The sequence below is a fragment of the Oryzias melastigma genome, linkage group LG9, assembly GCF_002922805.2.
Source record: "Oryzias melastigma strain HK-1 linkage group LG9, ASM292280v2, whole genome shotgun sequence".
NCBI lineage: Eukaryota > Metazoa > Chordata > Actinopteri > Beloniformes > Adrianichthyidae > Oryzias > Oryzias melastigma.
Genome location: NC_050520.1, coordinates 22,871,132 through 22,885,599, shown reverse-complemented (window position 1 = coordinate 22,885,599; position 14,468 = coordinate 22,871,132). Strand labels below are relative to the sequence as shown.

At 37.9% G+C, this 14,468-nt stretch overlaps 2 protein-coding genes across 2 annotated transcripts in view; both read right to left on the bottom strand.

The window, feature by feature from the left end:
- The window catches only part of bin3 (bridging integrator 3), a 30,325-nt gene extending 27,978 nt beyond the window's left edge, over positions 1-2,347 (bottom strand). The window contains exon 1 of the mRNA XM_024275187.2: positions 2,196-2,347. Coding sequence (XP_024130955.2) covers positions 2,196-2,326 — 131 coding nt within the window. The 5' untranslated portion in view covers positions 2,327-2,347. The remainder of the gene's footprint in view (positions 1-2,195) is intronic.
- A 206-nt stretch (positions 2,348-2,553) lies between these two features.
- egr3 (early growth response 3) lies at positions 2,554-10,380 on the bottom strand. Its single transcript, XM_024276230.2, has 2 exons — positions 9,835-10,380; positions 2,554-7,730 (listed from the first exon to the last, which is right to left on the bottom strand). The coding sequence occupies exons 1-2, from the start codon at positions 9,986-9,988 to the stop codon at positions 6,652-6,654; spliced, it is 1,233 nt and encodes a 410-aa protein (XP_024131998.1). The 5' UTR covers positions 9,989-10,380; the 3' UTR covers positions 2,554-6,651.
- Positions 10,381-14,468: the final 4,088 nt, after the last annotated feature.

The following is a 14,468-nucleotide window of genomic DNA, read 5'->3' as shown; positions in this document are numbered from 1 at the left end:
TACATACATATATATATATATATATTAGAGCTGTCAGGCGATTAATTTTTTAAATCGCGATTAATCGCATTAGTTCAGAGTTAACTCGCGATTAATTTTTAAGGGAAAAAAAATGTGTGGTTCGTGGAATTTAGTAGTTCTAAATTTATTATGAAAACAAGAATGGTAAAATTAATTGTTTTCATCAGAAATACTTTATTTTGTAACATTGTATTGAGATAAACTTTCTTAACAATAAAAGGCTGTAACATAAAATGCCTAACAAAAGCCCAAGTGCAAGTGAAGGGCATTTTAAATTCAAAACTTCAATCAACGTTCAGTAAAATAAAATAAAAAACATCAAAAATAAAATTTCCATAACACTTTCATGTTCATTTTTTGTCAGGACCAAATCTTTTCCTCCTCTGCTGAACTACAGTAATAAATGAAATAGAGATTTATCATTTCCAATTAACTTTTGTTTTTTAAAACCTTAAAGACTGAGAAAAGCGGGATACACTGTGGATAGTTTGACAGTCTGTTACTGCCGCCGCGTTCTCTGGCTGCAGCTCGATGCAGCGACGTGTCCAGCGGAGCTCACACCATGAATATGCCGGCAGACAGACCGCTATGCTGGGGCTGGATCACGCTTAAACCTCCAGAACATTTAAAACGTCCCCCGGTGCGCTTGCTGTTCGGAACGTCGGGGGTCTGCAGCTCTAGGGACGTGGCGCCGGACGCGAGCTGGTACCACCAGACGTGGTACTGGACGCGAACCGGAGCCAAGTTAGGGTGCAGGAGCTCTCCAGGTCCTAGCGCCGGCCGGTTCTAGCTCGCAGCTCGGTGGTTGGAGACCCGCCCGTGATCTAGTGAGATCAGCCGGTGAGTTGGAGGGCGGGACGCCTGCGCGCGCGGTATGGAAAGGTATTTATGTCCGCGATTAATGCGTCAAAAAAATTGTCGGCGTCAAGCACACGTCAGATTAATGCGTTTTTAACGCGACAAATCTGACAGCCCTAATATATATATTTGGGTATAAGCATTTTTCTTTGAAGTGCTTATAAATATAATTTCCCAGAGTGGCAGTAGTTAAAAAAATTGCCTCAGAGTTGTGGGCAGGACCAATAGCGTAGAGTAAGCCTGCCCATATTTCCCATCATCCCTTTGTTTACCACTCTACCCCTAGCTAACAGCCCCTCACACCTCCAACCTGACGTTGCAGGTAAATGGTGAAGTTAAAACAACCCAGGTGTACAGGTTTGAGCCAAATGTCAGCTTGGATGAAGAAAATGAAGCTCGACTTTCTTTACATTTGCCTCCATCATGAGAAAAATGATAGAATAACATGTTATAAATACCACAAAAAAAAAAAAAAAAAATTGATCAGAGTGGATCGTTAATATTGAAGTATCAAAACTTTAATTTGGTTTAATATTCATGTTCAACTGTTGTTTTACATATCCATTTGACATTGTTATTTTACTATGTAGATGCAATGTAGCAAAAAGCTAATACTTTTCAATTGACTGTTAAGCTTGTGTAACTTTCTTTAGATAACAAACTAAATGAAACCAAAGTAAAATTTCGTTAATATCCCTTGTTTTTAATAACCAAATGCAAAATGAAGGTTTCCATAAACATAAAGGGAACTTTGGACTGAATGTATCAACAGGTTGAGAAGCAGATGGTAGCCAAACACCTCATCCTTTAAAACTGTCTACTAACTTTTGGTTTAACAACATTTAGTTTCCATGTTTTTGTGTTGTTGAGGCACGGCGTTGCGTCTCAATGATACGAACATGTAGTGAAACAATTAAAAACTGGTCAAATGGAAAGTTTCATACAAGCTGTTTTTAAAGGGACGTAATCAACTGAACGAACGTCACCTGACAAGTCTAGCAAGCTACGCGACTTTATCTTTTTTAAAACAAACGTCATCGACATACTGAGACAATAGTGAGGGTGTTAGTACCGCTCTATTTTTTAAGTACGTAAGTCAAATATCACATACATTTATTTTATCACTAAATAAAAGTTTAGGATTGAGAGCGGCGTAACAAGCTAAAGCTAACTCCATGTCTGAAGTACTGTTAGTGTAGCACTTCCAGGAACTAGCCGGATCCAGACGGACAAAGCAAGTCTTTAAACACCAACATATAACTGACGAAATATTATGAAAATAAAATAAAACATTAGCTATCATATCGTATACGTACCAGCTCATCTTGGGAGCGATTTTTCTCCTTCTATGCCCAGCTGTAATCTTTATCTTCCGACAAACATACCTTCGTACTACTCGACACTCGAGCTCTAAACAGGAAGTCAGCCAAAGCTTAGACGTTCGCATTTCCTCTAATGAAATACATACTTTAACCTCAGTTATTTTTTTGAAATACATACTTTAACCTCAGTTATTTTTTAAATATAGATGTCAAAATCTGAGAAAATAATATACATATATAATATTTAGGAAAAAAATATGTATTTATTCATACATGTATGTATCTTTTAATTTATTTAATTTCTAAAAATTCATGTGTGTATTTTGTGCGCGTTGACGTAAGTAAACTGAAGTCAAGTGATTTTTTTTATTCAAGTACTTACATAGAAATAACAAAACAATTGCATTACAACAAACAGAAGTGGCATGTAAACAGGGGAACACCCCATCCCCCCCAACCACAAGGATATTGTACAACTATTTCTTGTTGCAAAGTGACCTTATTATAAGGTAATAAAAACATGAAATAAACTCAAGACATCCCAAACATTTGAACAAAACCCACTGTTTTTCTTAAACAAAAAATAAAGTCAACAGAACAGTTATCCCAATGTATGTTCCAAAGTTTTCTATCTTGCATTGTTGTTGTGTTTGTCCTGTGTGACCCAAAGTGACTTTTATTTTCATGCATAATAAAGAAATAAGGACCACCTGCAGAGGGTTGGTAGCACTTTGGGATATTTCCGTGCACATGCAAACATGAGGGTATACTGTTAGTGAAAGAAAACACAACACAACAAAAAAATAAAAGAAAAAAACAGTGAGTACCGACTCCATTTTAACACCAATGTCACGGCTGAAGACCACAAAATCCCTGAAGCCACCCTGTAGTTCATAAGATGACATGATTTGCTTAAAATATCTACATCGTTATTGATATAAACTTTTTCTATTTTCCCATTCCTTAGGGAATCCATATTTATGCATTTTAAATCAAAGAGTTACACAAACCTTAGCACAAGGCTGCCCTTAGAAACAAGCAAACATTTATGATTTCTTTTTATTTATTTATTTATGTTTGCTCCTGTTAGGTTTTTCCTAATGTATTGTCTGTGATCAGCCAACCCTGCAACCCAGTTTGGCACAAAGGTGGCTGCTGACCAAATATGTAACATAGTGAGAGGATGGGACAAATTAAAAATTCCAGACAATCACTCTCTTATTTATGACCAAGAAAACATTGATGACTTTTCTAGAAAAATGTTTTGTGAAATGCATTTTTTATTATATCTAAGAGGTATTGAGTTTAATGGGTGTTTATGCATATCTGTGGTATTTGTCAAATATTGCACTGCTGGAAATAATAATAAAAAAAGCTGAATTAAAGAAATTAGATCTAGTAGATTGTATTATATTTACATAATTTACAAAAATGGCACAACAAAAATGGTGTCAACAAAAGTGAGGCTAACCAGGAATTCTGCTAAAAGCTTGTATTCACGTGGCTTCACTTGGACATGAAAGAGGTTGATCAAGGAAAATACAAAACGTATATTATTTATTTTTAAAATAACATGGAGCAAGTTGTAGAAAACATTAATTATTAAAAATAAGACAATACTTATTTTCCACAACCCTTCATGCTGTTTCTTTTCTATCTAATAATGTTACGTTTCATATTATATTTGGACTTGAGGAAATTCCTTGGGATTAAACAAATCATAAAATCTTGATTCATTTCAGAGCTGAAATGCTGCATGCTGGGAAGGCAAATTTTGCTTGTAGAAGTTGTTCCATTAATCTCAGTTTAATCATGAACATGGAGTAGAAACATTTAATGTCTGTGAGCACCAATGCCATGATACAGATGCCATGTTTTAACCATCCTGATTCATGGTTACAATATTAGAGCCAGTAAGACTTTTAAGACCTTTTACGAAAGTGCAAGGAGTTCTGTTCATGTGACCACAAAGACTTTCTGAGGGCATTTTATTTGGAAAATGATTGGACACTTGTCCGCAACCTTACTTGTTAAAGCAGTTTGTTAGAAGTCAAGGAAAGCATTTTCCCCCTAATTTTTCCAGTCTAATTTTCTTTGCATCACTGTCTATAAACGTTAGAGTTTTTGCAAGTGTCCATTTTTTTTTGGCTTGTATTTTATGTTTGCTGATTTTTTTTTTATTAAACTGTATAGCCAAATTCAATGTGCATGTCTGATCTTTAGAAATCCTTTAAATAAAAAAAAAAACTTGGTTTGAGAAATTATCTCAAGAGTTTTTATAAACTCAGACGATGACAAGTTTGTACCTTATTCAACCTACTTTTTTGATGAATGAGTCCAGCACCGGTGTGGTTATGTCTGACTGCTGCATGTTTTATGGACCTCCAGGCTAAAGTGCATTCCTCCATAGTATTTTTTCCATTTTCCCCAGCTTTTTCCTTTGAGACTAATAACTAAAAGCAACGTTTTAATGTTTGAACACAGCATCTTTGTACTTTAGCCCTTCTGCTCTATAAATGTTCCATAGAACTCCCCAAAAAGAAAAACTTTCATGAAATTAATATTTTTCTATGTTATAATGTCAACATTATATTAAAATAAAGTAAAAATGAAACAAGATCATTGCAGTGAACGGTGGAAGTTTTTCTTTCTGCCAGCATGAACCAAACTTCATGAGTAGAAAATTTAAAATTAAACAGGATATTCCATAAATTATGGAGGAGGTTATAAAGTAAGATGGACGTAGAAATTGAAATAAGCAGTGATTTATTTTATAGAAATTCACAAAATGTAAAAAATAATAAATATATAAAAACTCTTGAAATTTATTCAGAGAACACATTACAGCTTTTCTGTGCCAGTTTCCACCCTAAAGCGTGCAGATGGTGCCATTATATCGTTTAGATCCTTTTTTTTTCTCTCGGTGAAAGCCAGAGCATTTTATTTGGCAAAACTGTTGTGAACCAAACTGCTTTATGTAGCCAAGGACAACAAAATAATTGAACTTATACCTACATTACGACACATTTTGCACAAACATTCACTCAGTTGAAAGTCTTTGTTTTATGCAGACATTTGTATTTACATTAGTGTGCTTAAAATAATGCACATACAGTATAATCACAATTTAATACTGAAGTATGGTGCATTTGATATTTGTTTACGAAAGTGAAATTTTCTACTTTAGCTACCTGCTTACATATTTGCATACTGTACAAAAAAACAAGACCTTAATTTACAGTTCAGAATCTCTGCATTAGGAAAGATGTAAACAAAGATTTGGAGATTTTTTTTTTTTAATTTTAGCATTCTCTATCTATATATCTTTTGGTGTGCAACGAGCCTCTTTCATCCTTTTTTGTAATTCAGCTTTATAGTTTAGACAGGTGACCTGGTGTGCTTTAATGAATTAAGTCAGCTCTCGTAATTGGTTTCTTGGCAAACTGGATTCATGAATTGGTCACAAACATATCATGAGTGCATTTAAAAAAATAAAAAACAAAAAAAACGGTGGAGTTCATGAGGAAAAATAAGTATGAAATTCAACACAAACAATATCTGGAATCATGAAGAAAAAGCTGCCATGAAGAAAGGGCAAAAACGACAAAAAAAAAATGTTTCTCACAGTGACTAGAAATAAATAAGTATTGGCAAAGGGCGTATTGCTGCAGGCATTTTTGAACAGATGACAAGACATTAGTTTGCTTTGCGTGACTTTGTCAGTCATTTTTAACCAGACTAAGCTGGTTGATCTGCTATGAGATGAATGAATCTGATCTTTCCGTTTACAACTGTGTTAAGCTGATACCAAAATTGGGTTTGGCAAATGTCAGGCACAAATATAAGAACAAGGTTGGCTGCATCATCACAATACATTTGGCACATTCCTTACAAAAAAAAAAAAAAACAGCTTTAAAAAAAAATATAAACACAACATTTCAATAAAAAAGACAGCCGAGTGCCACCGTTAAGGTATTTGTGACACGACATTAAAATAACCAAATGGACGTTGGAACTGTGCAATAAAAGGAATGCATACACCCCAGATGATTAAACGCTGAGCTGAGCTCCATCACAAATTTGTCGGTTTCTGCTCCATTGTGGAGGCTGGCATGTCTCCAATCTAAAAAAAATATAACGTTTGAATTTCCGAGCGTATTAACCTCAAGATAAACAGTGACCTTTTTGACAAAAACGTGCTTCAGTGCCCTTCTTTGTGCTGACACTGTGTTACAGTAGCTGAGGCTCTGAACTGCTTAAACAAAAAGAAAAGCAGCCTTCCCTGTCTTACTTAAACTTAGTGCATCCATCTTAAAAATAGAGGGAACAGCAAGAGGGTAGAAGAAAAGAAAAGAGTCACCTATTCATTTCATAGTGGGTCTGATCCCTTTTTTATCAAGTCTTTCTATGGTGTTTGGCCATAATTTAGTCCAAGTGCACATAGTGACGGTCATGATGATCCCACTGTTGGCCCCCCACAGGAACTGGGGGGTGAGGTGTGACTCCCCGCTGCCCCACTGCTCTTCTCTGCCTGTTTCTTGTCCTTCTGTTTCAGATGAACCTTTGCATGTCTCTTTCTCTCATCACTTCTGGCAAACTTGCGTCCACAGAACTCACAGGAGAAGGGTTTCTCACCTGTGTGTGTGCGAATGTGCGTGGTCAGATGGTCACTCCGGCTGAAGGATCGCATGCATATTCTGCACTGGAAGGGCTTGTGACCCGTGTGGATGCGGAGGTGACGCGTGAGCTCATCAGAGCGCGAGAATCTTCTGTCACAGTTCTCTGCCGGACAGGCGTGCGGCCGTTCGTGGACTGGGGTTTTGCTGGGACGGTTGGGGTACTTCCGCGGTCGGATGGGTTTCAGGGTGAGAGTCTGAGGCGGGGGATGGTGTTGAGGCGGGTGCTGCTGTCCTCCCGGGAAACACGGGTGCATTTGCTGCTTGTCCTTGAACGCTCTGATTGTCTCCAGGGGTGTAATAGGTGGAGGGTTCACTCTGATGGGATCCATAGTCTGGAAGGGCTTGTGCTCCATCACACCAACCTCCCCTTGATGATGAAAAAGGTTGTAGTCGGGAATCATTGAGAAAAGGCTGCCATCCATGGAGGCTTTGGGTGTAGAATGATAGTCATTGCCTGGGTAGGCTAAAGCCGTGCTCGACACAGGGCTGTGATGAAAGGAGCCCTGATCTTGGTAGAGGTCACTGCAGGTGGAGTAAGGAGGCAGCGGTGGACCATACACCTGCTCCATGTCTGCCGCCTGCCCTCCCATGCTGGCTCCAGAGGACGACGTCTGCGTGGTAACGTTGCCCGGCGATGGAGAGACACCCAGGATCCCCGCACTCACGAGGCTGATGATGTTGTTGTCAGGGCACCAGCCTGAACCACCAATCCCACCCGAGGGAGGTGTGTCAAAGGCAAACTTCCCCAGATAAGTGACGGTCTGCCCGCTGCGGCTGGACTGGAAGCTGGATCCATACTGAATCTCTGAGGTCGCCTTCTCACTCCCCATGCCCAGATCCATGATATTATCTACAGAAAAGCACAGAAGAGAATCATTAAGATCTTTCCAACATGAAAGAAAATAAAATCAAATGAGAAACAGAAAAATTATTAATTTGGCATAAATTGTTTAAAAAAGAGGAAAAAAATAATTTTATCATGCGAAATTATCAATAATTTACAATATCTTAGTATGTTTCAAATTTATAAAAAAAAAATAGATTTTTGTTTTAAAGAGTCTCATACAGTTCATGTGGAAGCGCTATCAGACGTAGAAGTTAAGTGACTGACTTCTGCATCTGAGACAGTGGTGTGTGTGTCTCTCTCCTTTTAGAGATCCCACAGGCTCTCATAAATCAAGACCTAAACACCCCCTTTGATCCAGTCATTGTGTCCCTCAGAAGGACAGCCAAACTGAATGGCAACATTTGACGTCTCAAAAGCAGGGAGGGTTACAAGGCAGACGCCTCACATATGTAGTACCGCACACAATAACTCAAGACGGATTTGCAGCAGAATAGTGTGATGTTTCCACTTTTTAAAAAAAAAACTATTTTACCTCTTAACGCATTTAAACCCACTTTTTAACTTATTATTATTAAAATAGGAAATATACTCTTTCAGATTTTAATTTTAAAAAAGTAGAGCTTTAAAAAATCTTAATTGCTGAATTTGTACACTTCCAATGACTGAGTATTTCAGGTAAAGTCAAAATGTCATTTAATTAAAAAATATTTTTTAATAATTTGATATGTATGAATCAGAGAGAAACTCGTAGTGTTTTAGGGTGAGTAGGTGGGAGGTGACACAAAGAAAAAAAAAACATTTATTAGTGATATTCTCTCAGTAATTTTGAGGAATGAGATTTTAAAATAGAACTGGAAGCAGTTCAAAGAGCCACAATTATCAATTTAGTCCTGCCACTTCTGCTTCATTTGGCAAATTCTGGCAACAAATGTTTCATTTTTATTTCTTTAAAATTATGGAAGCAAATCTATATTTTAATCTATTTTTTTATTTATGGAGGGGCTAACTTAAAGACCTACCAAAATCTGTTTTTTCCTTTTTCCTTTAAGCTTCACTATTTTTAAAAGCTTCAATAAAACATGTTTTATTTAAAATAACGACTAGAATGTTGACAAATTCACGGTGTTGGTATTTAACCTGATATTACAAAACTTATAACACATGTTGCGTGCATCACTGAGCGCGCACCTTTGTGGTAAGTCCATGGAGAAAATAACTCCAGCTAAATTTGAGTTTGATTTTAATTTTTACCCAAATAAATCAAGTCGGGACATTTGTAGACTTTTGGGGGCGGATTTATTTTTAGTGATCAGGTTTACTTACTTAACAGGTAAAGCTGAAAACGACTGATTTAAGATAAATTTGACTCAATGATATTCAGTCTTGGATTTGAATATAATTAACCTGAGCTTTAAACATATATTCCTGGCCTTTAAATATATTGACTAGGCTGATCTACGGGCCTGGCTGTTTCACACGTGTTTTAAAAAAGCCACATACGCCTACTAAAAGCCTTTCGGTCTTCCACTTGAGAATGAAAGTCATTGTTTAATTTTCCTTTACGAGAGGAAATCAAGTCAGAGACACTGTAACGAGACCACAGCGTGTTTCTGCTGTTCTGATTTCAGTCAGGAGACGCACGCGATGCGTAAAAGTGTCTTGTCACAACCTTTTAAAAGGTTTCCTCGAGCGCATCTGAGCTTTGAGGAATTATAAACACAAGTAACCTTAGCTATAACTCCCAACACGAAGAGATACATCAAGAAGATAGTAAGTTTAGAAATAAATTAGTTGACTTTTTCACATTAAATTTAATCTCTCCGCTGTGGCTGTCTATATATAAAACTAATAAAAAATCTTATATTATTAAACAAACTTTTGCTATTTTTAATTATTATGTATTTGGTTTAAGTTTCTCTAATTTACAACCATTATTCTTGCGGCTAAGAGAGAATGAAGCTGCGGGGATGAGTCTCTGCGCGCATCAGCCCGCGCGCAAACAGGTGCCTCAAGCCCGGAGACAACTGTTGCCGCGCGCGCGTCTCAGTTTCGAGCGCTCTCAGGAAAAGGCAAAAAACCAAACAACCAAAAAAGTGAAAGATCTTACCTGTGTTCATCTGTGAATAATGGTTTATAGACTCCGTATTGGTGAAAATATTCATAGACGTCGGGATGTCCTCTTCTGGGTAGAGACTGTCAGGGATGGTGTTTATTAAACTGCTCATGGTAAGAGGGATCTTGTCCGCTAGTTTCCCTGTCATAGCAGTTATAGTCAGTCCGTCATTTAGGAAGGACAGCGCGCGGGTATCCGAGCCACACGGAAAAAAGGTTTTTCTCAAAACAGGTGTTGCTCAGGCGTGATGATGAACAGCAGAGAGGAGCGGGGATGGATCCTGTTGCTGTAGCTTTCCAAGTATCCCGCGGAGGACTGAGCGGTGCCGGCTGTCTCCCCCCGCGTGCGCACACGGGCTTTGCTTGTTTTGATTCGGACCACAGTGGAAGCTGGCGGACTGCTTGTGGGTGAATTGGAAGAATCAATGGACGTGGTGTTGTTGGTTGAACAGGAGCGGCTCAACTTGTTCTATTGAAATCTGGTTAGGGGACTCCAGTCTGCCCGTGTTAAATAGGGGGCTGGAACATTTGTGTGACGTAGATGACCAAATATGGACATGGGCGCGCGGCGCAAGGCTCTCCGCTTCAGTCAGTGGAAACTATAGTGGAGGTAAAAGGCTCCAGTTGAGAGATAGTTTACGAAAAACCAAGATGAAGCTTCTCTGGATCCTAATCTTTTCCCATCCTTGTGAAAGCATCTTTTATCTTCATAACTAGTCCTTGTGATGCGTGCGCGCCCGACTAAAACAAAGAGCGTGTTGTGGCTGTAAAGGTTTGTGCAAAACACGTTCTGTGATAAGTGAGGGAATCTGCTTGTTCTCTGCTGGTCATCCTTTGTTTTTGTCTTTTTGTTTTCTACTTTTTTCCAGAAATGTCTCCAAACTTCTTCCTGCTCGTGAGCTTGCAGACACTTTGTCCCACATTACTCTTCTAAACTCCCTTTCATGCAGCAACAGTGCCAAACAAAAGCAACTGGAGACGGAGATAATCGTTTGTAAATATCACAAGGCTTTGCACAGGCTTGCTTTGACTTAGAACCCGAGTGAGAGGTTGAGTGGAAACTCCTAATAAGGCAGTGTCCGGCTCCGCCCCTTCGTGTCTTTATTTGGAAGTCTCGTTTCCGATCTGAACTGGTAGTGGAAAAGTGATCGGAAGTCGCAGACGTTCACAAAGATGACAGTGGACGGCGCGTCATGGTTCAGTTTTTTTTACCAACTGGTGAAAAAGTATGGTTGCCCTCTTATGTTTTCACACTGACGTCTGCTTACTTCCTTCCAAGTCACTTGTGAGTGCATAAAAAAGTTGCAAAAAAAGTTTAATTTTGTTGCAACCTGTCTGGAGTCATAGTTTCAGCCATGAAAGAACCTTTTGACAAACAGCTTTCTACATCTGTACACAGACCCAAAGAAATTAATGAAAAAAAGCCATAGCTCAAAAACCAAAGAGCATGCCTAATGAGTGGGAGAACTAGTCTGAATCATACTCTTGTGTTTGGAGGCAAATAAAGCAGCCGGTGAGCTTGCATGTCTGTTGCCTGTTGCTGTAGGCATATTTAGTGCTTTTATTTCTCAGCAAATCTGAAATGTCTCTAAGGTTGTGTTGTTTAGGAGTTGTGAAAAACTCCACTAATGTCACGTTCACTTGGACAGTTTGACTTTTTTGTCTTTATAGCTTGTGCTGTAGATGTTACAATGCCTTTAAGTCATATACCACCTAACTCTTTCTAGTTTTAATTGAAAATAAAATAACGTTAAAGTCTCACTCTGATCATCATTGTTTTCAATTATGATTATGCAATTTTTAGCTAATATATATAAAAAAAAACTTGTTTTAAGACATAGTTTCTGGGAAGTGGCAGTTAGCATGGAGTAAGCCCACCCCTACTTCCCATCATCCCCTTGTTCACATGCTCTCCTGCTAACTTACAGCCCCTTACAACCCCAACCTAACATTACCAGTGCAACCAAACAGACAAGGAACATCAGAGCTATCCAGTTGTACAAAAATGTGACAGATGCCAGGAAAACTGAGGCAAACATGGATCTAGCCGTCCACAAGTGGATGCGTCACCAGGGAGCTTACATAAGAGCCACAAGCGTTGTCCAATGGCATTTTTTTGTCTGCTCCTGATTCACAATGATTTGAATAAAGAAATAGAAATGCAATTTTAAGCTTATTTTTTTATGTATGTCCTCCATCATGAGAAAAATGCCACAAGAACATGTTAAAAACACAGCAAAATTTTCCTCGGAGTGGGTCTTTAAAACATTTTTGTTATTTTATATTTCATTGCACCACCTGACACACTTTTGGTCTCTTTTTTGTCCAGACGTTCTGCCCGACATTAGCTTACATATTTTGGATTGTTGGCCTGTTTTAAGAAAAGTTTATAGGTTAAACGTTTGTTCCTGGATAGGTAGGAATTAATTTGTCTCAAAGGCTTTATATGTTGATATTTGAACTAATAACTGTAATGATCCAAAGCCCTGTGGCAGCCAAAAACTCATAATTCTTCCACCACCGTGCTTGACAGCTGGTATGAGATGGGTGTGGTGATACGCCACGCTTTCTGTCGTTAACATTTGGACATTGTTCACTCCAGTGTTTGCATGTTAGAGAAGGACATTTTCTCTGAACCTTTTCAAAATAGGAATCTTTTCTGGATTGTGCAATCATGTGGAGCAAAAAAAAAAAAGAACTGGGTAATTAGGACCTGTAAAATCTGAGATGTTCTAAGGGGTTTTTTGCAATCTGTCTGAGCACTGCATGGTTTGATGCTGTGGTGAAGATAGAAGGATGTCACATTCTGGGAACTGAGGATTTACAACTCCTCCCTATGCTATTCACCAGTGAATAAATTTGGAGTACAAATCAATTCAAAATTGCTCTCTAAACATTTAATGAGCAATGATTTTCATAGATCACAGCTTAAAGTCTCTCTTTCTTCCCATTTCTCAGATATCTTCAGGCCTGTAACCTGCCTATACTCTAGATTACCATTGAAACTGATAAGAATCACTAAGGATTCAGAGTTAGATTTGCAGCACCTGGATTCTACTTTTCTTTTTACTTCCTAAAAAGCAAACGAGGGATGTAAGCATTTGCAGGATTCTGAATTTTTATTTTATTCCTGCTGAGTAAATGTTTATATTGTTGTTTTATTTACATATCTTTTTGGCTCACCGAATGATTTATCTTTTACTTTAAGTTCTGTTATAGCAGACCTTAGAACTGAAAGATTATGCAGTAGATTGAATCTTTTAGAGTTGATTCATACTAATGTATCTTTTATTAGCATCTAACTGACAAAAGGCGATTTTAGATCTAGAAAAATGCTTCTTAATGTTTTACAGTTTGTTACCCATCATTCTATTTGCATTGTTGAGTGACCCAACACTTTAAAAAAGTTATTTTAAATTTGTAGACTTAAAAAAACAACAAAAAAAACTGTAACTGTGTGACCTAGAAAACCATGAAAAAATTACTTGTGGTTTATTCTATTAATGTATTTCTAATATGTATTTTTTCTTAGCAGGAAAGTGTCTTGGGAAGACGTAAAATAAAGAATAATATTATAATTTTCCATCTTTCTTTTCAAATAAGTTGCTGAGTTAGATCAATGCAATGGAAGATCTATGGAAAAAGGCTTCCTGATGCATTTATATATGCAAAATCATGGTAGAACTCCTAAAAATGTCATTGAGGACTCACTGTCTTTCCTCAGGGAAATGCCTGTGTGACTGTGGTTGGAAAGTTGGCCGGCTGGTGTGGAACACTTACCTGTTGCAGGTCTATTTCCTCGACTGTGAGGTAGGACACACGGGGGAGGCCCACAGTGTTTATCAATGGCGTGCTGCATGAGCTCTCTGTGGCTGCAGGCACCTGCTCCTTTGCATACAGGGATTCCATGGAAGCTCGGCTGATGTTGAAGCACAGTGGAAAACTTCCCAAGGATCATAAGCAGATAGTCAAATTAGTTTAGTTTGTTTTCCATATTTAATAAGGGAATTCTAAAAGTGGTCTTTGTTGTGAGAGAGGGAGTTCTGTTGGTTTGTTCCAAGCCCCACCATAAATGTTCCATCCTTTATTTATGTCTCTAACGGAAATGCTTTGACTGTTGTTACAGTAGGATTTCACATACTGCACCACTGAGAACAACAAGGGAACAGTATATCATGGGGCTCATGAGTTCATGATGCAATCCACAAACAAATAAATACCATTCTAAGAACCAACAGAGACAAGTTTGCAACCTGCCATTCTGCTAGCAAGGATAAACATGTAGTTACAAGAAAAAGACAAATAATCTGCTCTCCCCACATACAAACTGACTGTTTGTACATGTTTTCTTGAGCTCATATATTATGTGTTTAGAAAACGGTTTCAATACAAATTGCTACAGAGATTATTTGTTAGTAAGTTGGACTTTTATTGTGTAAGATGGCTAAAAGCAGAGAATAAACTCTGACAGAGACATAAAATGTCCAACGCCAAATTGTAATTAAATTTTCCACACAATAAGTGACTTAAAGTTCAACTCCAATCATGTTTTGATCTATTCTAAAGCGTTCCCAAAGGTCTTTTGATTATGATTATGCATTTTTTTAATCCAAAATAAAAATACTAGGC